The sequence below is a fragment of the Bos javanicus genome, chromosome 8, assembly GCF_032452875.1.
Source record: "Bos javanicus breed banteng chromosome 8, ARS-OSU_banteng_1.0, whole genome shotgun sequence".
In the NCBI taxonomy this organism is placed as follows: Eukaryota; Metazoa; Chordata; class Mammalia; order Artiodactyla; family Bovidae; genus Bos; species Bos javanicus.
The window spans coordinates 75,761,547-75,787,939 of NC_083875.1; the positions used below are offsets into that span (position 1 = coordinate 75,761,547).

At 44.6% G+C, this 26,393-nt stretch overlaps 1 protein-coding gene and 1 pseudogene across 4 annotated transcripts in view; one reads left to right on the forward strand and one right to left on the reverse strand.

The window, feature by feature from the left end:
• NFX1 (nuclear transcription factor, X-box binding 1) overlaps positions 1-21,105 on the forward strand; it is a 67,958-nt gene extending 46,853 nt beyond the window's left edge. For all 4 annotated transcript variants that reach the window (XM_061425914.1, XM_061425915.1, XM_061425916.1 and 1 more), the window contains exons 14-24: positions 4,129-4,248; positions 6,473-6,552; positions 8,820-9,050; positions 9,918-9,991; positions 10,787-10,888; positions 11,621-11,662; positions 16,679-16,777; positions 17,393-17,459; positions 18,868-19,013; positions 19,686-19,787; positions 20,829-21,105. In XM_061425914.1, the coding sequence (XP_061281898.1) occupies positions 4,129-4,248; positions 6,473-6,552; positions 8,820-9,050; positions 9,918-9,991; positions 10,787-10,888; positions 11,621-11,662; positions 16,679-16,777; positions 17,393-17,459; positions 18,868-19,013; positions 19,686-19,787; positions 20,829-20,901 (1,136 nt within the window). In that variant the 3' untranslated portion in view covers positions 20,902-21,105. The remainder of the gene's footprint in view (positions 1-4,128; positions 4,249-6,472; positions 6,553-8,819; positions 9,051-9,917; positions 9,992-10,786; positions 10,889-11,620; positions 11,663-16,678; positions 16,778-17,392; positions 17,460-18,867; positions 19,014-19,685; positions 19,788-20,828) is intronic.
• Positions 477-3,731, reverse strand: LOC133253349 (heterogeneous nuclear ribonucleoprotein A1-like; annotated as a pseudogene).
• Positions 21,106-26,393: the final 5,288 nt, after the last annotated feature.

Consider the following 26,393-nt stretch of genomic DNA (forward strand, 5'->3'; position numbering starts at 1 on the left):
CTGTTATACAATTAGTCACAAATACAGTCCTTGGAGGTTTTTGCCCATATACATGAGTAGTATCTAAAATATGTTTTCTTTGTTGCAGCTAGGCCCTGTCACCACTGTGCTTGGCTGAGCTCACAAATCTGTTGTAACTTGTAGCTTTCCTGTCACTTCTCTGGCTCTGGCTCTCCTCCCCTGCTAAGGTTTGTTTCCTGGCAGTAATTAAAACCTCCTGCCACTGCAATGGCACCCCACTCCAGTACTCTTGCCTGGAAAATCCCATGGATGGAGGAGCCTGGTGGTCCGCAGTCCATGGGGTCCCTAAGAGTCGGACAAGACTCAGCGACTTCACTTTCACTTTTCACTTTCCTGCATTGGAGAAGGAAATGGCAACCCACTCCAGTGTTCTTGCCTGGAGAATCCCAGGGATGGGGGAGCCTCGTGGGCTGCCATCTATGGGGTCGTACAGAGTCGGACACGACTGAAGCGACTTAGCAGCAGCAGCAGCAGCCACTGTTATAGCTCCTGCTGCTGTTGAAACCACCATAGCCACCTTGGTTTCATGGTTTGGCTAGGTATTGGCTGCCACCACCACAGGGGCCAGAACTTCTGCCTCCAAAGTTTCCTTCTTTCATGGGTCCAAACTTTGAAGATTGATTCTTGTAATTGCCAAAATCACTGTAGCCTCTGCCACCTCCAGAATTGCTTCCATCATTATCAAATCTATTATAGCCATCCCCACTGCCACCATATCCACCACCAACATGGCTGCCACCAAAGCCACCTCCACCACTAAAGTTTCCTCCATGACCAGAGTTGTTCCTACCAAAACTGTCTCCAAAACCACCACCAAAGGCTCCAGAACCACATCAACCTTTGACTGGATGAAACACTAGCCATCTCTTGCTTAGATAGGGCTTCCCATACTTCACAGATGTGACCATTCACAGTGTAGTATTTCTGAATGACTGTCTTGTCTACAGAGTCCTGGTTATCAAAGGTTATGAACGCAAAGCCTCTCTTTTTGCCACTGCCTCGGTCAGTCATGATTTCAGTCACTTCAGTTTTCCCATACTGTTCAAAATAATCTCTCAGGTGATGTTCTTCAATGTCTTCTTTAATGCCACCAACAAAAATCTTTTTCACAGTTGAGTGGGCACCAGGTCTTTGAGAATCTTCTCTCTAGACGGCCCTCTTGGGTTCCACAGCTCATCCATCCACCTTGTGCGGCCTTGCACTCATGGCTGCATCCACCCCCTCCGCAGGCATATGCGACAAACCAAAGCCTCTGGAGCACTTGGTATTTGGATCCCTCATTACCACACAGTCTGTGAGCATTCCCTGTTGCTCAGAATGGCTCCTCAGTCATTGGTTGTTTTAGTGCTCAAACCTCCAATGAAGAGCTTCCACAGCTGTTCAGGCTCTTTGGGAGACTCTGAGACATGATGGCAGTAGAAAGAGGAGACTTCAACAGTGCTTACTCGTGGAATCTATGGGCAGAAAAGCTGTTGAGACTTCAAAACAAGTAATTGCTCAGTTGTCCCTTAGTCTTGGGTTGTAGGCAGTGATTCTAAGATGGGTCTGTTTGTGTTATATTAAAAACTCACATCCCTTAATATACTACCAATCCCATCAGAAAAGTCTTAGGAAAAGTATTAGGAAGTTGTCAAGCTCTTAGTGGTAAGTGCATATTTTCCAAAATTCTGTTTCCACTTGAAAGCTTGAATGTTATCATTGGCAACAGAGTTGGTTTTCTTGAAATGACAGGCTCACTGTTAATTTTTGATGAAGTATCTGCCAAAATAACCAAGTCTAAATAATCATAGTTTGTTGGTTACTTTTTCAGGCAAAATGGTGTGTTATGAAAAAAAGTTAATTCAGCTCAGAACTCAAAAAAGTGCAGTTCTTTAAAATGAACAGTGGTCAGACAGCTGTCTATCTGTGGGCTCCACATCCATAGACTCAACCAACCATGGGTTGAAAACATTCAAGGGGAAAAAATTCTAGAATGTTCCAAAAATAAAACTTGAATGTGTTTTCTTCTGGCAGCTGTTTACATAGCATTTATATTGTATTGGATATTATAAGTAACCTAGAGATGATTTAAAATATACAGGGGAGCCATTATGCAACCTAAAAACTTAAGTGTTAATATGAATTTCATCTACCTGTTTACACTTGGCTATCCTGTGCTTTCTCCTGGAGAAAACTGGTTGAACATTTAAATAGCTTGATAGTAGTAGTTTCTACACTACTGTAGAAAACCATATATGTCATTATTCTGACATGTGTGTGTAAGTCAAAAGCAGTATATGATCCAATTGTGCTTATGTTGAAATCCATAAAAATAATTCTGTTTATCTAGTCTTATAGGACATTTCTATTCAACATTATATTTTAAGATGCATCCATATTTTTGTAAATAGCTGGGTTTCATACATCTTCACTGCTTTGTAATATTTGATTCAGTAAATATAACATCATTTATTGATCTGTTCCTTTGTCAAAGGACATTTGTATAGTTTCCAGCATTTTTTTACTGTTAGTGTTGCTGTTATGAACCTTTTACATGTGTCTTCTTGTACACTTATGTAATAATTTTTCTAAAATTTGTTCATAAGGGTAGAATTTTTGCTTTTCAGGGCATGTAGGCATCTAACTTTACAAGATAATGTCAACAGCTTTTCTGAAATAAATCCAAAATTATAGCCACCCAAAAAAAGTACACAGGAGGATGTGCATAGGTCATATGCAAATACTGTGCCATATTATATAAGGGACTTGAGCATTCTTAGGTTTTGGTATCCATGGGAGTCCTGGAACCAGCCCCCCTCCCCACCCAGGACACTGAGGGATGACTGCATTTTTGTGTGCAACAAAAGTGCTTTAAGCAGATATCCTACTTTGTTACACAGAATATTAGAAAGACATGTATTTAAGGGTTAAGATTTTTTTACTTCTTCAAGGACTTAAGTGAACCTTGCATTTTTTGTCTACTATAAAGTGGTTACAGTTTGGTGCTACTGCCTTGATTTGCATGAATGCCTTTGGCAGTATTTCCAACAGTTGCTTTTGTACCATCAGTGCAAATGTCAGCACAGTGAAAAAAGCAAATAGTATCTAAGTATTATGAAAACAGCTGACCTCCTGGACTCCCTGAAAGGATCTCAGGGAGTCGTAGGGGTCAACAGAACACACTTAGAGAACTGCTCCATTAAAAGATCAGCCTGGATCACGGTTCCCCAACATACTTTCTCAGGAAAATACTAGATCTACCATATTTTAAAAAGGAGTTGAGTCAGTGCTTTGTTATAAATCCCACACATGGAGTTCCATAAAGATATGTAGCCTCTTACTCTTTACCTAGCTGTTTCACATATTTTAGCCCTTGCCCACAGTATGCTTTCCAAGTAGGTAGGTCAAAGTTTGGTATCCCCTTTTGACCAAAAGGAAGAAATCTCAGAGGTGTTAAGTTACCTGCCTACAGTCCTTGTGTAAGTGAGAAGTAGGTTCAGGTCTAAAAGCCTCAATTTCCCACTGTATTTACAGGACCCTTTCCATCACATTATATAGCCTCTGTTTGTTGGAAGTACTGACTGGAGAAAAGCATTGAATGGAGGAGTCCTGGAGGGCCTGGGCTTCTGACTCTTGGTTCCTAATTGAGAACCATGGCCAAAGACCCGGCCTCCAACTTGGACCAGAGTTGAACTAACTTCCCTATGGGTCTGAGGGTTGGGAGAGCTCATGACACAGTCAGCTGCTTGTTGGCAGTCCCCTGTGAGTTTGCTGAACTTAACTATCTGTGGCTTTCATAATCTGTATCCATTTTCCTAACCAAAAGGATCTGTATCTCTGGTGGAAGTCTTCTGTTCTGTATAGGTCATTTGTTTATAAAATACATGTAAAACTGTCTGGGATTACTCATGGACTTAAAAGATTGTTGCAAGTAAAAATCGAATGCTTCGCTACCAGACAACTTTAATAAAATAAAAACCTTTTTTTTTTTTTTTCCAGAAAAGGTGGCCCCTAAAAATTAGCCTCTAAAAATAGAAGTCCCCCCACCCAAAAAAAAAAGTGTGTTTGTAGTTATCTGTGTGCGAATCTCAAACTCATGAAGGTTTGTTTTACCTGCTGCTTCACCAGGTTTTGATGAATTAACCTGCCACTGTGGTGCATCAGTGATCTACCCTCCAGTTCCCTGTGGCACCAGGCCCCCTGAGTGTACCCAGACCTGTGCCAGAGTCCATGAATGTGATCATCCAGGTGGGTCCCATCTGCTTGCCTGCACACCTCACAGCCTGCTCACACTGTATCATTTAGGATGTTACGTGATGGTCTTCAGGGCTTCCCTGGTGGCTCAGCAGTAAAGAGTCTATCTGCAATGCAGGAGCCATGGGTTCGATCCCTGGGTGGGGAAGATTCCCTGGAGGAGAGCATGGCAACCCACTCCAGTATTCTTGCCTGGAGAATCCCATAGAAGAGCCTGGCGGGCTACAGTCCCTGGGGTCGCAAAGAGTCAGACATGACTGAGCAACTTAGCACAGCACGTGATAGTTTTCACTGCTTTCAGGTCACACTGTCATGGCTGCTCCTTGTTCCCTGTGCTCAGGACTGCTGCTGTGAAGATGGGTCTGTGATCTGGGCCACAGCTGGGAATGACAGTGCTTTTCATTGCTTTACCCTGTGGGTGTCAAACACACCCAGAATGTCGGGAGAAGCCCCAGCTGGTCTTGTCTTCCTTTTTGTGGCCTCCACTTTTGGTGCATATTTCAAAGTTAAGCATCTTTTTATAAAATTAAAAGTAACTTCAGTTTTGTTGTAGATGCAACATATATAAAAAGAAAGAAAAGTAAAATCAAAAGATTGAAATTAAATCTTATGTAACCTTTTAAGAATTATGCCTTCCTGTGTATTTTTCGGACTTCTTGGTGGCTCAGGTGGTGAAGAATCTGCAGTGCGGTAAATCCACCTGCAGTGCGGGAGACCTGGGTTCAGTCTCTGGGTCGGGATCTTCTCCAGGGAAGATCCCCTGGAGAAAAGGCATGGCAATCCACTCTAGTGTTCTTGCCTGGTGATTTTTCAGGGCCTTTTTCCATGGGTAAAAATATATATTTCCTTTTTTTCCCTAAAATAAAAGTGGAATTTTATTGAACTTATTTTAAGTAATAGATTTTTTCTCTAATTACTATAATTTTAATCTGTCTCCTTATCAATAAATATTTTTCTAGATGATAGTGGGGTGTCCTGTTACATGGATAGGCCATAAGTGATTCAGTCAGTCTCATATTGCTGGACATTGGTTTCCAGTTTTCCTGTGATAGACTGCTGTAGACACCAGACCAGTAGCTACTTGACATCACCCACTTGCCATCCAGTCTAGTCACTGGCTTTCCCCTCAGACTGTATCTAGCCCATCATTTCCTTTTTTGTCATGTCCCAGAGGCAAACCTGACATAACTTAAGTCATCAGATTTGATCCTTACAGTAAATCTGGCCATATGATTGAGACTGACGAAACAACCAGTTCTTAATTTTTTTAAGAGTGAAGAAGAATTAAGTAAATTCCTTATGAAGTGAGAAGTCCCTCCTTCCCTGGAGACCTTAAGATGACCCTCCCAGCTTAGCTTGTGAGTGATGTCCATGCCACTGTGAAGTTAATATTCAAGCAGACACTCAGCACACTCACTCGCACTCACTTCTTTCACCTGCAGATGTTAAGATGAAGTCCAGATCCTGCTGATGAATGTCCATAGTGAGAACTTAGCCATTTGTGATTTATTTTAGCCTGCTTTCATTCAGCATTAACTTTTCTTGAGCAATTGTTGTATATCCAGCATGGTATCAGACATAGAGGGAGGTTCAGAGGAAGAAAACAATAACCCAGGACCTGGAGGGGGCTCTGTTGTTTCTGGGAGGAAGAAGATGGGAGTTGAGTACATTTGCCACAACCAGCGATTGCCTGAAGATGGGGCAGATAGCATGGCAACAAGCCTTCTGCCTCAGAACCAAGAGGTCAGGGAGAGCAAGAGAGCTTAGGGCAGGGAGGGGTCAGCCAAGGAAGGCTTCGTTTAGGGGATGAGTTTGAATGAACTGCGAGTAAAGAAATTGAAAGGAGGCAGAGGAAGCATGTTAGATGAGGTAAGTAACCAAGATGTCTGAACAGAGGGGAGCTGTGTACGGTAGGACCACAAGCATGACTGAGTAACGTGCACAGACCATGTGGCCATGCCTCAGGAGATGGGGTGGACCAGCTGCCCCCTTCTCTGCTTCTGTGTCTCTCCCCCCTCAGCTGGGTTTCTTTTTCTCATGCTCATCTTTCAGCCCTTTAATATAAAGCCAACTACTTTTACTTTCCAGTGACCATTTTAAAAAGTACTTTTAGCTCCTAAATTTAAAAGTTCCATGTCAAATGCTATTATAATATGTGTAATAGTTTGTGTGGTATTATTTGAACATAATTCCAGATTTTGCCTTTCTCTTTCTCCAGTGTATCATTCATGTCATAGTGAGGACAAGTGCCCTCCTTGTACTTTCCTCACTCAGAAGTGGTGCATGGGCAAACACGAGGTAAGCTTTCTCTCAAGTGGTTCATCGTTCCAACCAGAGATTTATGGTTGGATTTCGTTAAGAGGATTAGCCTCATTGTTTCTCAAAGTAAATATGCTCCAAAGAAGCAGAGATTTGCTATTGCCACTTTTTTTTTCCTTTTTTTAATCATTGAGGTATAGTTTGCATAAAATAAAATGTACTCTTTTTAGCATGCAAATCTATGAGTTTTGACACAAGCAGTCATACAGTCATGTCACCACCACCACAGTCAAGATGTGGAACAGGTCATTCATCCCCACATACTCCTTCATGTCCCTTCAGAATTACTCTCCACTTTCCTCCCGTGCCGGTAACCAGTTATCTGTTGCCTGTCCTAACAAAGTCTGTTGCCTCTTCCTGAGGTCACATAAACGGAACCATTCAGTCAGTAGCATTCTTAGACTGTTCTGCTCTCATTTTTAATCTGGTTACAATGAGATGAGACTCAGCCAGTAGCCCCTGAGAACATGAGCTGTGTTCAGAGACAGCGTCCAGGTTAGCTAGCATGGGGAGGGCTTGCCAGTCTGGGAAAAGTGTTACAGTGAGAACATCCCAAGAGTGCAGGTGGCAGGGCAGGTGGGCTCCCTGCCAGTTACCACCAGTCCTTCTCTCTACTCCCTTCACAGATTTCCATCCTGCTGATGGGCCAAACGCCTTCCTCCCCACTAACCTGCCCCTCCCCACTGCCACTACCATGAAGGATTTTCGTCCTTATTCTTAGCATCTAAGCTGTATTTGGCACTGCTGATTATAGACCCTTTGAAACAATTTTAAAGTTTCTTTAATTTTAAAAAGGCATATTCATTGTAGACTGTTAATGTAGTTTTGCTACCCAAAAAGAAATACTCTTAAACATTCTGGTGTGTAGACTTCAGGCATGTGTATTACATATTCTCCTCTACTCTATGAAGATTATACTGTTTTGTAACCTGCTTTTTTTACTTCATAACATGTTGGCCAACATTTCTTGAAACTCTTGACAACTGTGACAACATGCTTTCAGCATTCTTATCTTGATGGACATTATTTCCTGTCAGAGGTTCTCAAGTCATAATCCTTAGTATTTATTCTTCCTCTGAAAACTCTTACTTCCTTTGAGATAACCATTCTGAGAGATCCATGTGTTATCCATATGTTGGACTTCAGTCAGCAAATATTTACTGCATGCCTGCTCTGTACCAGGTAACTGGCTGGGTTCAAGTGATTGAGAAATGAACCACAGGGGCTGGCCCTGCCCTGGTGGAGCCTTCACTGTGGGGCAGAAAGCAGATGAATGAGCAGTCGATTATAGGTACAACCGTGTGGGAAGTACAGAGCACTGAAGGGACCCCTACCCAGGGAAGGTGTTCTTAAAGGAAGTAACATAAGTAACCTCCTGAAGGACGATGAGAAGATAGTAGGCAGATAATGTGGGCGGGAGCAGCACAGGGCACAGCGTGTGCACGAATTATCCCGGTGGTAATGGAGTGTTTAGTGACTGGGGATACCTTCCACTAAAATACCAAATCCAAAGCAGGTATGTACTAGACGCTGGGGACCTCTTCAAGATTACAGGTTATGCCTCATCAGAGTCCAAGTATACTCCTCTCTTTGAGGGTTCTTAAAAGACTTTGAGTGGGTACATGAGAGTAATCTTTGGTCCCACAAAAGTAAAATCCCAGCATCTTTTTCCTAGAGTGAGGAATCCTGGATGAAGGCAATTTCTCAAGAAAAAATGGCGGTTCCATGGACTGTTGCTTCTAAATTTTTTTTAATGACAGAGCTATCTAAAATATGGAGACCAGAGGTTGGGAGATGTGAGGAGAGCTGAGTAATTACATAAAACTGCCCTGCCAGCAGTCCGGAAACCATGAGCCAAGGGTGCCCCCACCCCCGGGGTTTCTGTCAATTCAGTGCCCTAGCTGTTTGCAGACGTAGAAGATCCCCTGACCCTCCCAGTTAGTCATAGCATTTTCAGATACTCCCTAGTTATCTGGTTTCACATGCCTGTTACTCACCTTGTTTGTTGCAAGTCACACTCGGCTACTAAAACAAATCCTTTCAAACTGTAACAAGCATTGTTAAATAAAGCTCAGGTTTGTTTTCTTTTCAAACTAACCTTTCAGACTTCGAAAATCAGCCTGATTTAAAAAAAAAAATTTTTTTTTAAATATACTGATTGTGAACATTCAGAAATGTTTAAGTAGGAAGTTAAAACCCACCCCAGATCCTGAATGGAGATGAAAACCCGGCTACTTCTCTCCTAGTTACGAAGCAACATTCCCTGTCACCTGGTTGATATCTCTTGTGGATTACCCTGCGGTGCCACGCTACCATGTGGGATGCACAAGTGTCAGAGGCTCTGTCACAAAGGAGAATGTCTGGGGGACGAGATCTGCAAGCAGCCCTGCACCACCTCCAGAGCCAACTGTGGCCACCCGTGTATGGCACCCTGCCACCTCAGCTTGCCCTGCCCAGTGACCACCTGCAAGGCCAAGGTATGTAGTCCTGGCTCCGGGTGGGGTGTTGGCTGTGGTCCTGGTGCTGCTAATGAGTCTAGAACTGTCTGCAGTGGCACCTTGGCACACATCCTAGTCGGGGGTCGTTGGTTACAAGGAACTTCAGGTTAACAGAGAGAAAGGTGGGCTTCTGTCTGCCAAGCTTGAGATGGTCTTTTAGTTCAGAAAGTACCCACTGCCACCTGACCAGTCTCTGTCTCCCTTTGATCGAATTCTCAAGAGACTCTGATTGCCCACTCCATTCATCCAACAAGTATTTAAGTGTCTGTTTTGTATAAGATGTTATGCTGTATTGATGCTGGAGCTCTACCAGTGGACAGGAGACACATGGTTCCATTAATCAGATGGACAGATACTAACTGGTTACTCAGGTAATTACCCGTGACTCTGCTAAGGATTGTGAAGTAGTTACACCCTTGCAGGGGTTCCACGGGAATATGTGAGTGGGGGACTTAACTGTTCTGAGGGATGAAGCAAGGTCTCCCCCGAGGAGGTGAAAGTGGAGGGATGAAGTGGAGTCGATTAGACTTTGGCTGGTTCTGGGTCAAGTGTCTACCTCTGGTTTGGTGGTAGAAACTTCATTCTAGGCCTGCCCCTTCAGGCAGGATTAAGGACAGGAATAATTCCCAATAAGGGGCACTGTAAACCTGGCACTTCCATCCTAGCATGTCAGCCACCACGTTGTCAGTTTGCATGTGTGGTTAGCTCCCCCATCTTGGAGAGGAGCCTTTCCCTGTCTCTCTGTTCTCTGCCAAGGTTTGATTCGAGAGAGGCTTTAAAAAGGAAACCTGCCCATTCACATGTTTTCCGTGGGCTGAACGCTGCTCCGTGTTCATCTTATTTCAGATAGAGCTGCAGTGTGAATGTGGACGAAGAAAAGAAATCATGGTTTGCTCAGAAGCATCCAGTACTTATCAAAGGTTAGTGCTACTTAAATGTTAACAATTGGTAGGTCTAGGTAAAGGATATACAGGAGTTTATTATAGGATCTTTTCAACTTTTAAGGAAAGTTTTTAAAATAAATTTTGAGTCTAGTTTTTCAGGTTCAAAGAAAAAGCACTGCTTTATGTACCTTATTACTTTCCCTAACCTTAATTTGTAAACCATTTTATTTCTCCTCCTTTCTCTCTCTCTACCTCTGGTCTTATTTCACCATGAGATCAGAAGGGAAGATGTCCTGAGGTTGCATGAATTGCTTTCATGTCCCACCATTTGTGGTGGCACAGCCAGGCCCTGTGCTCCTACTGGAGTGTGGGGGTTTCTGGCTGTTCTGTGGGTTGTCTTTACAGACTCCTGAAATCTTGGGACCTGTGTGGTTACATGGGGATCTGAGTACAGAAGTGGAGATGTTAGGATGGATGGACGAATAGATTCAGAGATAACATCTTGGAGATGCAGAGATGCATAGATGTGTCATAGAGGTGGGACTTCAGGAGTATGCAACATCAGATTGACTGTGAATACCCACTGAGTGCCAGGCATTAGCCCAGATGTTCAAGGGAGTGCTAAGGAATTGATTACCTCATTTCCTATGGAGCTGTTTAGACTAATTGAGATACCACGTAAATGTGTGATAGTTACAGTAAATGGGCTTCCAAGGCTACACAGATTGTCAAGAGGTAGATTTTTCTTGAAAGACATATTTTGTGTGCCTGGTGCGAGGAGATTCTTGTGAAACTGCAGTGCCTTTCTTCCCTTTCTTTTTTGTACTTCAGAATAGCTGCTATTTCCATGGCCTCCAAAATAACAGACATGCAGCTTGGAGATTCAGTGGAGATCAGCAAGTTGATTACCAAGAAGGAAATTCACCAAGCCAGGTAATTTAAAAAATGTGTAGCTGTGCCTTCTTTCCCGCATTAGACTTAATTTCCAGAGGGCAGGAACCATTCACTTGTGTCAGTCCCCAACAGTAAAGCCTTACACACACAGTATTCAACAGACCTCTGACATTAAGAGGCCACACCCACTCCAGTGCAGTGAATCCTACTCAGGACACAGCTAAGACCAGAGGAAGCATTTCTGGGCCTCACTCCAGATAGTAGCCAGAGAAAGCAGAGACCTGGGTATGTACTTTTAACCTGCAAGAGAACAGAGAGGTGGCTGTGTCAAGAGAGGGAGATGGGGCTGTCAGAGGGCTGCTGGGAGCATTTGGGGGGCTGAGCAGCCTTGGGACACTCTGAAGTCCTTCGAAGGCCTGCCCACCTGTCCTTGAGAGGGACCTCATCCAGCCATTGTCTGGCAAGAGTATGCTCAATCTCTAGGGTGACCATCCAAGAACTTACTGCTGAGTGGTGATGGTGGTTTAGTCACTAAGTTGTGTCTGACTCTTGTGACCCCATGGACTGTAGCCTGCCAGGCTCCTCTGTCCTTGGGAGTCACCAGGCAAGAATACTGGAGTGGGTTGCCATTTCCTTCTCCAGGGGATCTTTCTGACCCAGGAATCGAACCCCGGTCTCCTGCATTGCAGGCAGATTCTTTACCAACTGAGCTGCTCAGAGTAGGAGCTGTGAAACCTGCGTTCTCACTTAATTTTTTCTTTGTTTCTCAAGGCTGGAGTGTGATGAGGAATGTTCAGCCTTGGAAAGGAAAAAGTAAGTAGTTTGAACTACGATTTATCTGATTGTCTTTGAGCTCTGTGAAGTTAGTGGGAGGGAGCAACCCTTCAAGCATTCATTCAGCACCTGCTCTGAGTCTTCTGCTGCTATTGGAGAGCAGAAGAAATTCAGTCATCAAGAATTGAAGTGCCTAAGGATAAACCAGTTAGGTGATCTCAGCATGTTTCTGAAACATGAGCTTAAGTGGTTTGGGGCAAGTATAAACATTACATGCCCCACAGCATACTAATTCGGGGACTGGCAGACTTCCTAATTCCAATGGAGATAAGAGGCTTAAAATTCTTTTAATGAACTTTTATGTTGAAGTATAGCATACATATAGATCAAAACTATAGATCAGTGAGTCATCACAAATTGAATACATTGGTGTAATCAGCAATGAGGTCAAGATACAGAAAGTTTCCAGAAGCTGTTCTTACACTCCACTGAGATAACCTGTATCCTGACTTCTGACAGTTTAGATTATTTTGTCTGTTTTTGGACTTTAATGAAATCATGTGGGTGGTATTTTTGTCTGGTTTCTTTCATTATATTTGTGATACTCCTTTTGGTGCATGTGGCAGTATTTTGTTTATTTTAATTCCTGAACAATACTTATTTTATTTTAATGTATCATTACTTATCTATTCTATAGTTAATAGATTACATGTGTTGTTATTGGTATTGGGCTGTTACAAATAATGCTCTGTAAAGAACATCCTTGTACTAGCTTTGCTACATATATGTACTCATTCCTATTGGATAATAAACTCAGGAGTAGAATTGCTGATTAATAAGGTATGCGTATTTTCAGCTTCTGTTGATTCTGCCAGTGTTCAAAATGGTTGTACCAAGTTATACTCTTTAAACTTTAATCCATTTTTGTAGATGTATAACTGGATATCACTGAGCTTTTAATTTATGTTTCTCTGATGACTGGTGAGGTTGAACACCTTTTCATATGTTTATTGGCCATTTGGATATCCTCTTTTGTGAAGTACCAGTTCAAGTCTTTGCTTATTTTTTCATTGTATCATCTGTCTTTTTCATATTGATTACTAGGAATTCTTTATATATTTTGGGAGTCCTTGGATATGAGTCCTTTGTTTTATTTGAGAAGGAAATGGCAACCCTCTCTAGTATTCTTGCTTGGGAAATCCCATGGACAGAGGATCCTGGTGGGCTACAGTCCATGGGGTCGCAAGAGTCAGTCATGACTTAGCAACTAAACCACCACCTTTATATATATATATATATATTTTTTTTTTAATAAATTTATTCTCCTTTAAAAAGATTTTTTATTTTTGGTTGTGCTGGGTCTTCACTGTTGCTTGTGAGCGTTGAGCTGTGGCCAGGAGGGGCTACTCTACATTGAATAAGAATAAGTTTGTTGCAGTGCATGTATTTCTCATTGCACTAGCTTCTCTTGTTGTGGATCACAGGCTCTAGGCACATGGTTTCAGTAGTTGCAGCTCACAGGCTCTAGAGCACAGGCTTGGTAATTGTGGCTCAAGGGCTTATCTGCTCTGAGGCATGTGGAATCTTTCCAGACCAAGGATTGAACCCATGTCCCCTGCATTGGCAGGCAGATTGCTATCTACTGTACCACCAGGGAAGTCCTGCTGTGTGGACTGTTGTTTCTCACATTCTGTGCATTCACTTTTCACTCTCCAAATGGTGTCTTAATAAACAAAAATTTCTAATTTTAATGTAGTTCAGTTTATCAGTCTTTTCCTTAGTTAATAGTACATTTTATAGCTTGTTTAAGAAGTATTTGTCTATCCTGAGGTCATAATGGTATTCTGTGTTATTGTCTAGGAACCTTATTTTACATTTCACATTTAGAACTATAGTTGACTTGGACCGATTTTTTTTTTTAAATCATAATATAAGGAGGGTTCATGATTCCATTATTTTTTTTTTTCCAAACAAATGTTCACTCGACCAGTATCATTTATCAAGAAATCCTTTTCTCAGTTCGCTGCAGTGCCACCTTTGTCTTAAAGCAAGTAGTCATGTTGCGTATGGGTTATTTCTGAGTTCATTCTGTTCCATCGTGTTAATATCACATTATCTGAATTACTGTACCTTTATAACAAGTCTTAAAAAGTGGTAGCATATCTCTTCAAACATGGTCCTTCTTCAAGACTGTCTTGGCTATTCTTGGCCGTTTGCATTTCCATTTAGATTTTAGAAATAGGTTATCAATATCTGCAAAAAAAAAACCAAAAACTGGGATTTTGATTGAGCTGGTATTTATAGATCAGTCTGGGAAGATTTGATACTTTGTAATATTGAGGCTTCTCCTCCTTGAGCAAAGTATATCCTTATATTTAGTCATGTTTTCTTTTAATGATATTTTTTATAGTTTTCTGTATATAGATTTTTTACATCTTTAAGTAAATTTGTTCTTTGCTGTTTGATGTTTTTTGATGCTATTATAAATGGTATTTTTTTCTTGTTATCACTTTAAAATTTTAATTCTCTAATTGCTTGTTGCTGGCATGTAGGAATACAATTGATATTTGTTGACCACTATTTACAACCTTGCTAAATTACTTATTTCTAATAGTTTATCTGTAGCTTCTTTTGGATTTTGCATGTACACAATCATGTCCCCTTCTAATTTATTTCTAATTCTTAACTTTTTTCTTTTTCTTGGCAAATCGCACTGGCTAGGCCTCCAGTACAGTATTGAATAGAAGGTAGTGATAATGGATATTTCACTACTGTCTATGACGTTTGTTGTAAGTTATTTGAGTATATTCTTTATCAGATTAAGGGGCATTTATTCAGTGCCTGACAGACTTTCTAGTTCCAACAGAGATTAAAGGTATAGTTCTGTGAAAATGTTTATATTTGGAGAATTTGGGTGAAGAGTGTGTAGGAGCTTATTGTAATTTGTTTTTCGGCTGCACTGGGTCTTCGTTCTGTCTGTGGCCTTTCTCCAGTTGTGGCAAGCAGTGGCCTCTCTTGTTGCGGAGCACGGACTCTAGAGTGTGCAGGCCTCAGTAGTTGTGGGCCACAAGCTTAGCTGCCCGCAATGGCATCTTCCCAGACCAGCTTCAAAGCTGCTCTGGACCACTAAGGAAGTCCCATTGTAATATTCTTGTAACTTAACCGTTCTTTGAAATTTTTTCAAGATAGAGTTAAACAGAAACAGATACATGCAGACAAGTGCAGTTTTGTTTTACCTAGAAGTGCAACTTTGAACAGTTGTTAACAATACCTTTTTAGGTGACTAACTGTGTAGATGGTAATATGATTAATAGCACTGCCCAAATTGCCTTTGGTTTGACTCTTATGGTAACTTTGTAATAATTGCTATTCAAAACTCTTGTCCTTTAAGAGCTGTTGTCACGTTGTTCTCTGCCGCAGTCCAGAGATTTTAGAAATGCTGTAGTGAATGCGTAGAAGGCCTCCAGAACATGGAAGTGCACCTTTGTGTAGTTGAGACAGTACTGTACAGCAGTTAGAGCCAGCCATAGCTCTAGAGTTAGATTGCTCGGAATTGAATCTTAGCTTCACTCACATAGCTGTGTGACCTTGGACAATACACATTATCCCTCTAAGCTTTAATTTTCCCACATATCTGTGAATAGTGAGTGATAATAATAGTATCTACCTCCCTGAGTTGTTATAGGGTTAATACATTAAAACTAACCATACTATACGTAAAACTCTTGGCACAAGCCTAACACATAGTAGATGCTCAGTAAATTAAAGTTATTGATTAGAACTAGCTATTTCTGAAAGCCTTTTGAATTTCTCCTCAATATTTGAACAATGACATAATGACCCTCACTATATAAGGATTCTTTCTTACTCACAGACCTGAAAAAAAAAAAAAAGACATGTGAATTTGAAAAGGAAAATGCCATCTAAAGTTGCAAATACATGCTCCATTGCAGAAATGGAAAACTGACAGACCAAATGCATCCCACAGTTATGTTTTATTGATGTGTACGTTTGAATTAGTGGCCAACTAATCAAAACATCAAAAGATCTCCCCCTCTAGGAATTCTCTTGAAAATTTGAAAACTAAACTGCTGGTAAAAAATTAGAAAACCTAGCAACAATAAACCAAATTCTTATGGGCATTAAGCTTGTAAGAGATCCCTGTCTCCTTGTAAAGGAAAACTATAAATGTTAAACTGAATTTTAACTCTCTTTAAAAAAAAAAGGACATAACCAGGTGTTGGTGAGATGCCACGAGACTCATACAGCTGCCGGTCAAAGCATAAACAGCATTGTGGAACCCTTAGACCATGATGATCTGGGTCTCAGGTCCATACTATTCAATGCAGTTATTGCCACACCTGGAGACATTTTCCAGAGAAATAATCTTAAAAGGTTTTTGCTCAGAGATATTGTGTTACTTATCATATTGAAAAACTGGGAGACTGTTACAGGAACCTAAATGGGGCATGCTTATGTAAGTTGTGGGACATATAAAATTAGAAGATTATGCAACTGTTAATACGGGGAGTGTGAAAATCAAACAGTAGTATGAGATGCTAAAAAAAAGATTCAGAGTTTCATGTACTACTTAAAATTACAGAAGAAAAGTATGAAAGGAAGTGCATTAAAATTAACACAGCGCTTATGTTGTTAATGGAGTTCTTCATTTTGTAGACTTTCTGTAGAGTGACGTTAATTTTAGTATTATCCTTCTACTTTATTCATCTGATGTTCGGGTGAAACCTCAGAGGAAATCCTTCCCACTGACCATCCCCAGTGCACGCCCTCCTCAGCCTTCTCTTCAGACAATCTGAGTCTCCAGTGTCAGCCTACAGCTTGCTCAGAACCATCTAGATGTATCTTACTTATTTTGTTCTGTGAAGACAATTCAGTATCTTGTCCCAAGTTGTTCTTATTCTCCTGAATAATCAGGTTTACTGAAATGAGATGATTAATGTATAAAAAACGTAGAACCTGGTGGGCACTCTGTTACTATGAGATAATTTTCCTCCCCCTTCTTTCCTTTCATTTACATACTTCACTCTCTTTCAGGAGGTTAGCAGAGGCATTTCATATCAGTGATGATTCTGATCCTTTCAACGTACGTTCTTCAGGGTCAAAATTCAGTGACAGTTTGAAAGAAGATGCTAGGTATGTGACTTGATACCTACTTTCTTAAGTGTGGCTTACCAGATATTTGCTCTTTTAAGATATGCAGTCCTCTGTGGTTGAGTCAGTTTATATATATATATATATATATATTATAAGAAATTATATGGTATTTAATAAGTCATTCTCTTGGTTTCTCAAAACTGTCCCATTGAAGAGTTGAACTTTGGAAGTGTGAGTGTGTGTGTGTGTGTGTGTGTGTGTTTAGTCCCTGTGATAGGAGCTGGGGCCCTTCAAGGGTTGGACTGGCTTGCAGTGAAGGGTCTCTGGCCACGTTCCACCTCTGCCCATCCAGGTCTCTGTCACATGGGTGGTCCTCACTTGGGTGGTAACAGGTCTTATTTTCCTCTTGTCTCCTGGCCCTCTGATGACTGTTTCTCTTTCTGTCTTCTCTCTTCTCATAATTGTTTTCTTATTACTTTCTCTTCCTTTGTTCCATCACATTCAGCCTTCTGTTATCTGACAGTTCCTGCCTGGCCTCTGCAATTTTCCTGCCCACATTGTCCATTCTCTGCACTGTATAGGCAGAGGGTGGATGGAAGGGATCTCAAAAGAGCAGAAACAAACGCAATTAACTGTGGCTATTTCTCATTTCAGGAAGGACTTAAAGTTTGTCAGCGACATTGAGAAGGAAATGGAAGCCCTTGTGGAGGCCGTGAATAAGGTTGAAATCAAAATATCCAACTCTACATGTTTCTAAGGCCAACTTGATTAAAAAAAAAAAAAAATCAAGTCCCAGAAACACTATCAGTGTAAAGTAGTTGTAGGAAAAAGTCAGAGCTGCCTTGAGGATCCTTACCTTTCTCCAGAGCCCAGCCATTATAGCTTCATGGAAGCTCTAGCCTGGCTCAAGAAAGATATCTGAAGTAATATTAAATGTAAATACACATCCTAGCCCTGTGCCCAAGAATGGGAGGAAACACTCTCGATGAAGGGGATTCAGTAGGGATACTTAGGAAGACATGCCAACTCCTCAGATCTCTGATGAGCTTCCCTGGTGGCTCAGTGGTAAAGAACCCGCCTGCCAATGCAGGAGATGGAGGTTCTCCCTGGGTCAGGCAGAACCCCTGGAGGAGGAAATGGCAACCCATTTTATTCTTGCCTGGGAAATCCTAGGGACTGAGGAGCCTGGTGGGTTACAGTCCATGGGGTTACAAAAGAGTCAGACATGACTGAGTGACTGAGTACGCACACACAGAGATCTCTGAAGGACTGTTGTATGATTGGACTCACTGGTTCTTATTACCCCAAAGGCAGGAAAGAATATGTTGGGCAAAGATACAAAGTTGAATGAGTAGAGTTGAACAGTAATGGTATCAGTTCCTTCAAGAGAGGGAAGCCTGTCCTGGAGGCAGCGGAGATGTCGAGGAGGTGGCTTTAATCGAAAAAGCCTCTCATGTAGTCAGCAATAGCCAGCCCTGCGGCGACTCCCTCTTCATTCAGAGGGCATGTGAGTGAGGGAGAGATGGCTCCTTTGGCTCCGCATCTAATGAAAATAGGTTTCCTTCCTGCTGTCTACTCACCCTCTGCCCTGCCTCCCTTCTGTTCCCGCTTCCCAGCAGGATACTAGCACAAAGGAGAAAATGGAATCATTGTTCCCCTCCTAATTAGGAAACCTGAGCAGATGTAGTTCTCTGCTAGCCTGTCTCTATAAATTCACAATTTTTAGTGTGGAGTGTACAAGTGAGATTTTCTTGTTTTGTAACTCTTCAGTTTATTTAGTCATTTCTTAAAAACATCACTCACTCCCCAGTTAGAGGCCCTATGGGAGCAACCATTGCAGTATCCACGTCAGGCTCAGTTCACTTGCCCATGGTCCCCCTGGCCCCAGCCAGCTGCTGCCACATGGCTCACAGAGGAGATGCAGGAGTACATCCCATGCCCTTCCCCACGCCCCCCCACGCCCCGACCCTTGCCCCGCAGGCAGTGAATTGCCGTGCACCATGGGCCTCCCAAACTCCGTCACCTCTTTATTGACCCAGGCTGTTCCAGGACAGTGGGAAGGACCTCTATAGGCATAGCCTTTTTTCAAAATGATGTTTACCAGTCAGTCTTCTTTTCCTTCCATACAGGGGAAAAGTAGTAAGAAGAGCCACTGCTTCCCTCCCATGAACAGAGACCACCGCCGGATCATCCACGATCTGGCCCAGGTGTACGGCCTGGAGAGCGTGAGCTATGACAGTGAGCCAAAGCGCAACGTCGTGGTCACTGCGGTCAGGTGGGTGCATCTTGCTGTCAGAGGGGAAACTGCTCGGTGAGGCACCCTGGACCTGAGAAGCTGGGCTGGCCAGTGGCTAGTGCAGGAGCGCTGCACTAGTCGTTGGTGCCTCCTTGGGCCTGGCCTTGGGCTGTTGTTTTTCTTACTTCCTTCTTTGGAAGATTAGGTGAAGAGTCTGCCTCTGGGCCAGCCATTCTGACTGATCTAAGGCTCTGAACCAGAAAGTAAAGCCCATGCCTCAGACCTCAGAGCAGACACACCTAAAGCATATTTCACATCAGATCCATCCCTTGTCCCCTTGTGTCCTCCTGGCATCATGGAAACAGAGTGCTGGCCTGGGACTCAGGGCATCCTCTGTGAAGAGTGTTTGCCATTAGAGGAGACTGAAGCAGGAATATGAGCGAGGAGGGGACTGCAAGACCTAGGATCACTATCCAAATCTGGGGGAATTGGAAGAACCTCCCAACAAAGAAGACTCAAGTGAGATTAGAGGAAGAAGGTAGTGGGCTCAGCAGAGGTAGATGAAAGGGATGAGGATTAATCAAAGGTGACAGGTCATATCAGAGAGTGCCCTGCAGCATCACGTTAAGAGTCATGGACTGGATTTCCAGCTGTCTGCCTGTCTCCACAAACAGTTCTCACTTTTCAATACTTTGTGTTCTGATTTCACAGAGGGAAGTCCATTTGTCCTTCTACCACACTGACAGGTGTACTCGAAAAGGAGAATCAGTCACGGCCTCCGCCACCGATTGCTCATCACAGACAGACAGACAAGTAAGGATTCTTTAGCTGCTTCCCAAAGGGCCATGTCTGTTCGGAGATGCCACCGAGGAGTAAATTGCCCTGGGCTGCACTAGTCATTGGCACCTCATTGGGTCTGGCCTTGGGGTGTTGCATTCAGATATATGATGTTTGACTGAGATGCTGGACACACATTTGTTCATGCCAGAGGGGTCCCAGGTTTGCTGTTTGTAATGCCTACTTGCCCTCCAGGGAGCAAAGTCACTAGCCGTAATTTCCATGGTATAGATGGTGACACTGGGAAATGGATTCAGTCTGCCACACCAGGTGATGTGGGAACATCTCACAGTTCACAGCAGTTACTCTGGAGACAGAAGTGGGATTCTAGGCGGGCATTGGCAGTGAAGGGGGAAACTTGCGTGTTTTGCTCTGCTTACATATGGTTTGAATCATTTTTCCATATGCTAGTGATTAAAGAGGAAAGAAAATAGCACGAGCAAGCTGCAGGTCTGGCAGGTGTTTTCTCAGCCAGGAGCAGAGAGGGGTCGTCATCCTGCCGTCCCTTCCCAGGAGGGGACCAGCTGCCCTACAGAGCAAGGCCACCTAGCTGGAAGCTGTTGGGAACCCAGTGGGGTCTCTCCTCCTGCTCTGGCCTTCCACACAGAAGCTCTCCAGAGCCTCCTACACCTCTGGGAGGGTGGGTAGGGAAGTGTACAAGGTCACCAGGAGGGTCCTAGCCATCTCTGTTCCCTTGGAACTGGATGGGACAGATCAGTGTTGCCCACTGGGCACAGCGTCAGCCAGGAGCTCCTGGGGCCAAGTAGCTCTCAGGACCAGCCCCAGTCCTGCCCTGGGGAAAGTCTTTATTTTGGAAAAATTTTAGAATAGAATAGTGTTAATATAGACTCCTGTGTGCCCTTCACCAAATTCCAGCAGTTACTTGCTCGTGTGGACTGCACTGTCTTAGCGGAATCTCACACATGGTAAAGAAGCTGACCCTTCACTTTCTGAAACCTGCCTGAATTGGTTTCCCCCAAGCAAGAAAAGATTGCTCATTCTGTGTTTGCTTTTCAGGAATCCTGGGAGCAGCAATTTACAGAAGATAGCGAAGGAGCCCGTAATTGACTACTTTGATGTCCAGGACTGAGGAGATCATGACACACTTAGGAAAAAAAATCATTGGGTGTGATGGAGATTTTTTCCCCGCAGATAAATCATGCTTGTTCCCGACTGCCTGGTGGACTCACAGCTCACCTACTGTCTTGACCTTGATACTTGCAAACCACGATTGTGTCAGAAATCCCCTTGTCCGCTCTGCTGTGTGTAAAGTGTCTCACTGTGTCTCACTATTGCCATGTCTCTGACTGAATGATCACTAGTGATTCAGTTGAATTTGCACAGACTCCTCACACCATCACCATGATTGCTTTGAGGGTTGGGGGAACATAGGACTTGATTTTAGTCAAACCGGAATTTTAACCTGAAAATGTCACTTAGGCATGGCCTCAGATGTCCATCCAGTTACCCATCCTCCTCCTGACAATGCCTTGCATTCTTAATCCAAAGTGATCACTATCTTCGGAAAGACAAAGGCTAAAACTTCACAGTCCAAAGTCCCAAACAACAGCTTGGTACACCGTATCTGAAGTCAGGTGTGCGGTTAAACCCAGCTGTCTTTGCTGAGTCTTTTGCCAAAAGCTCTGCCTGGTCTACCTAGCTAAACTTATCTGAGTGGTCTTCAGTAGCATCAGTGCAGACCTAGGAGAGGGTTTGGGGGACCTGTCTTCCAGAATCTACAGAGGGCCTCTTAGCATTGATCCTGTGTGGTGACAGGTTCCCTCTCCACCATGATGATGGAGGACATAGCATGAGCTCCTCCTCCCACTGGTTCACACTGCGGCCTCTGTGCACTGACCTGTGCAGGCATAACCCCTCCTGTCTGGTTGAGAAGGAGTCTCCTGGGCGCCTGCCTTTCCCATGTCACTTTCTTCCAGGCCTGCAGCAACCGTATTGGCTTTCCCTATCTCTGAGCTCTGGACTTCTGTTTGCATATTCAGAAAACCATGTGAACGGTCCAGGGCTTACGCCAGCACGCCCCCGAGGTATTCTTCAGGCTCCTGTAAGGCAGGTGCCGCTGCAGTCACATTAGTTCAGCCCTCTGCGTTGGTACCTCTTCAACATGGAGGCCAGACTTCAGCAACTTCGTTCTGCTCCAGAAAAGCCACAAACCCCAGAGCAACAGAAGGAGAAATGAGAAGTGATGTCACAAAACTGGCACTTAGTTTTACTAGGAAAAGCAGGGCTGCCCTTTGGTCCTGACCCAGGCACTCTGCCTCGAAAGACATCAGGTCCAGCAGGAGGGGTGGGAGGGTGGGCACAGGTGACTGGAGGGAGGAGACAGAGCCACCTCTCCCCGAGCCCGTTTAGCAGAGGGTCAGTGGCCCCACACCCGATAGGGGCCTCAAGCATCTGTTTCATCTTTGAAGCAGTGGGTTGAGTGGGTGAGCTGTACTGCGAGAGCATCTCCACACCAGCAGGAGGTGGAGACCTGATCTCAGCTTCCAGCTCTGCCATGGGACACCCTGCTGCTGCCTGATGGAGTGGAGCTACCGCCTTCCTCACCAGAGTCCTGAGGATTAAATGAGATAATGTACATGGAGGTGCCTGAACTGTTACACGTGCTGAAACTTTACAGCATTCGGAAAATATGTAGGCCTCTTTCTCCGTCATTCCCGCCAAGTAAAGGATTAGAATGCTAACCAGCCACTTATGGTGAACACGTGTGTCCCTGCCCGTGCTGGGCTATGCTTGGCTGTGGGGAACAGACATGGCCTGCTCTTTTGCAGTTAGTAATCCAGAGCGGGGCACATAGCAGAACAAATAGAGTGAGAGTGTTTGGTCTGGCACAGATAGGTCATCAGTCTGTTTATTAAAAGCTGAGGAGCCATACAAGGAGTTTTTTGTGGCATGCTGGGAGGGAGTCAGCCCTCATGCCTGGGGGAGCTACCCCTGGATGGGGAAGGAAAACAAGCATTTGAGCTGAGTCTTGAGATGGCAGACTGCCATTTGGAGGAGCGAGGCATTCCAAGTGAACGGCCTGAGACAAGCCCAGGGCTATGGTCTGTGGGAGTTTTGAGGAAGGATTGGTTGTCCGGAGTGGGCAGACAACTGGAGGGACAGGTGATGAAGCTGGAGAGGTAGACAGGAGTCACTTTGTCGGGAGCCATTGAGGGATTCTCAGCAGAGCATCACAGCTGGACTTAAAACAGGGCAGGAGGCGGCAGAGGTCTTTGTAGAGGCCCGGATACTGTAGGCTTTCTGAGTTTCTGGTGTGGCTACCCCAGGTCTACCCCTGTTGTGTGGACTAGCCCCAGACAATAAATATGGGCGTGAGTGTGGCTCTCGTCTTGACACTTCATAGACCCTAAATCAGAACTTGATAGAATTCCAATGTGTCAGAAAATATTTTTATATTTTTCCAACCATTTAGAAATGAGAGAACTATTAACTCGTGGGTCAGTATAGAAGTAGGCAGCAGGCTGGTTTTGGCCAGGACCTTAGTTTGCCCACCCTGTTCTGGAGTAGCCACTCAGAGGGTGTCAAAGGGTTGAGAGGGCTAACTGAGGCAAGAAAGCAGCCCAAAGCTGCCAGAGTGATGCAGATGAGAGGAGGAGGTGGTGGGAGCTGGTGCTGCAAAGGGGAGAGGTCAGGAGATCTAGGAGGGAGCACAGGCTGCTGGTCAGAAGGGAACCAGACCCCCTCAGCAAAGGGGGGCTGGTTCTCATGGGTTTGGTGGATTCCCCACTAAGCGGTGCCCTTAGACCAAACCTTGCAAATCTAAGTACATTACACTGTGTGTGGGCTAAAAGGAAAAACACCTCTACCTCTTACATGGAGGGGGCCTGTGGGTATCAGGACCCCACTTTTGCTCCCTGAGAATCCAGTGGTATCTTCCTGCCCCTCCAGCTCCAGTCTCCAATGGGAGTTTACTCTTGGGACCAGAGCTTTCCAGAGGCCAAGTTCTGAACTCTGGAATTCCCTCTGGCTTGTCTGGCAAGGCTAGTTCCACTCAGCAGTGGTACCACTCTGGTGTGCTGTGAGAGGCTGTGTGCAGAATGGAGATGAAAGCCGTCCTCCTGGTTGCGGGGTCTGGGGTTGCTCCTGGCCGTGCCAGTGGTGGACAGGCCAGGGGAAGAAGGAATGTCAGTCCTAGGGATGCTGCTGCTGCTGCTAAGTCGCCTCAGTCGTGTCCGACTCTGTGTGACCCCATAGACAGCAGCCCACCAGGCACCCCCGTCCCTGGGATTCTCCAGGCAAGAACACAAGTGGATTGCCATTTCTTTTTCCAATGCATGGGGGAGGCTCAAACAGTGGCCCTGAGGTTTAGGTTTGGGGGGTCCTTCCCAAGTGGTACCAGTGTTGCTTCATGCCTGGAGACCGTGTTCTCTAAGGAAAACCTGCCAGTTTGCCCTCTCTTCCAGAACTGGTGGGGCAAGGAGGGACAGGCCAGAACTGCTTCACTGTCACAGACCTGCCTTCCTTCCTCAGTCCCTCACGCGCCCTGCCACACCCATTGGGAAAGTTCCACAGATGTCCCATAGTATCTCCCGTGGCCTTTTAGCACTCACATATCCCAGGGTGTTCTCCAAGCCAGACCCACCCCAGTCTGAAAAGACCCAGCCAGAAGGGACAGGGCTCCAAGGGCTGTGTGCCAGACCAAGACAGGCCTGGGGTTCCCCAAGCTAGGCCAGCAGAGGGGGCTGGTTCTCAGAAAAAGAGGATCTGTTTTCCCGGAACAGAGTTCCTGTGGAGTCCTGCCCTCAGCCCCAGCTTCACGCGCACAGCCTCCCGGGACACCCACTGCAAAGAACTCGGCTGGACAGCCGGGCCCGATTGTCTCCCTCCGCTCACTCTGTTCCTGGGCAGTTTGCTTCCAGTGTCCAGGCACTGACTTTCCCACCTGTCAGCTGAGTAGTAGTGGTTCCTGCCTGTGTACTGCCCTGGGCCTTTGGAAGGAGAGTGGGTTGGCAGGGTCTGAGGGGTCAGGAGGGTCTCCCAGTGTCATGTGGCAGCTCAACATGGTCAAGCCTCTGGAGCCTGTCCCGGGACTGTCTCTCGGGCATAGGGAGGGAAGGGACAGCCGTCGTGAGGCTGCTCTGGCAAGGGCTGGGGTTTTCAGTCACCTGCCCCCTTACACCACCACCACCACTTGCCACATGGGTGAGGGAATCAGGAGTCTGTACCTACCCACACTTTCCCAAGAATCTCTTCTAATAGTGAAGAACTATTAGCTTCTAATAGCGGAAGCTTCTAAGTGAAAGCTGCTAATAGCTATTGAGCACTTCTAATAGCTTTCAAGCACTTTTGATACACCAGGCACTGTGCTCGTATCTTTTACTCCCCAAAGCCCCATGAAGTGTGTATCGTTATTTTCTGTTTTACCTATGAGGAAACTGAAGGTTGGAGAAGTTAGGTCACTTGCCCAAGATCACTCAGTGAATTGGAGATCTGAAATCCCTACTAGCTCTGACTCCAAAACCTGTGTCTGCCAGCTCCACAGACAGAGCAGCAGCTGTTCACACAGCTCATTCTGAAGTCCCTGAGCCTGCACAGCCCAGCAGGTCAGGGCAAGTGGGAGGGAAGCTTAGACCACGTCCCAGGGTAGAGACTACCCTGGGATGAGGCCTTTTTGTGCACTGGCCATGAGGGGGCAGTGTGTATCCCCAAACCAGGGCCAGGGGATTACTTACACTTTGCCTTTAGGAAAACACTAAAACTTTTTAGATGAGTTTATAACCGGTATCTTTTAAGTTAATCACCTTTTCGTTTCCTTTTTTTTTTTAATGCTGTTTCTCTCTGCTTATTGGTATACATAGTATAAGCACAGGAGAAAAAACATCTAAAGTTTTAAACACCTGAAGGGAGACCCTCCCACACAGAACAGCCAAGGCAAATGCTCAGTGGTAGAAATATGCCATGTACCTTGAAGGGAACAGCAGAGCCACCAGGTAGTAGCGGGATGAGTAAAGGAGAGAGTAGCAGGGGCCTTTAAGTCACTGGAAACAGGGCTGAGGAGTGAATGATAAGATCTGTTTCGTTTCTGGAAAATGTCATACCAGCTGCTGTTTTAAGACTAGACTGTACGAATGTTCATAGTCGCTCAGTCGTGTCCGACTCTTTCCAACCCCATGGACTGTACCCCGCCAGGCTCCTCAGTCCATAGAATTTTCCAGGCAAGAGTACTGGAGTGGGTTGCCATTTCCTACTCCAGGAGAATCTTCCTGACACAGGGATTGAACCCATGTCTCCTGCATCTCCTGCATTGGCCTTGGGATTCTTTACCACTGCGCCACACACAAGCTGGAATCAAGATTGCCGGGAGAAATATCAATAACCTCAGATATGCAGATGACACCACCCTTATGGCAGAAAGTGAAGAGGAACTAAAAAGCCTCTTGATGAGGGTGAAAGTGGAGAGTGAAAAAGTTGGCTTAAAGCTCAACATTTCAGAAAATGAAGATCATGGCATCCGGTCCCATCACTTCATGGGAAGTAGATGGGGAAACAGTGTCAGACTTTATTTTTCTGGTCTCCAAAATCACTACAGATGGTGACTGCAGCCATGAAATTAAAAGACGC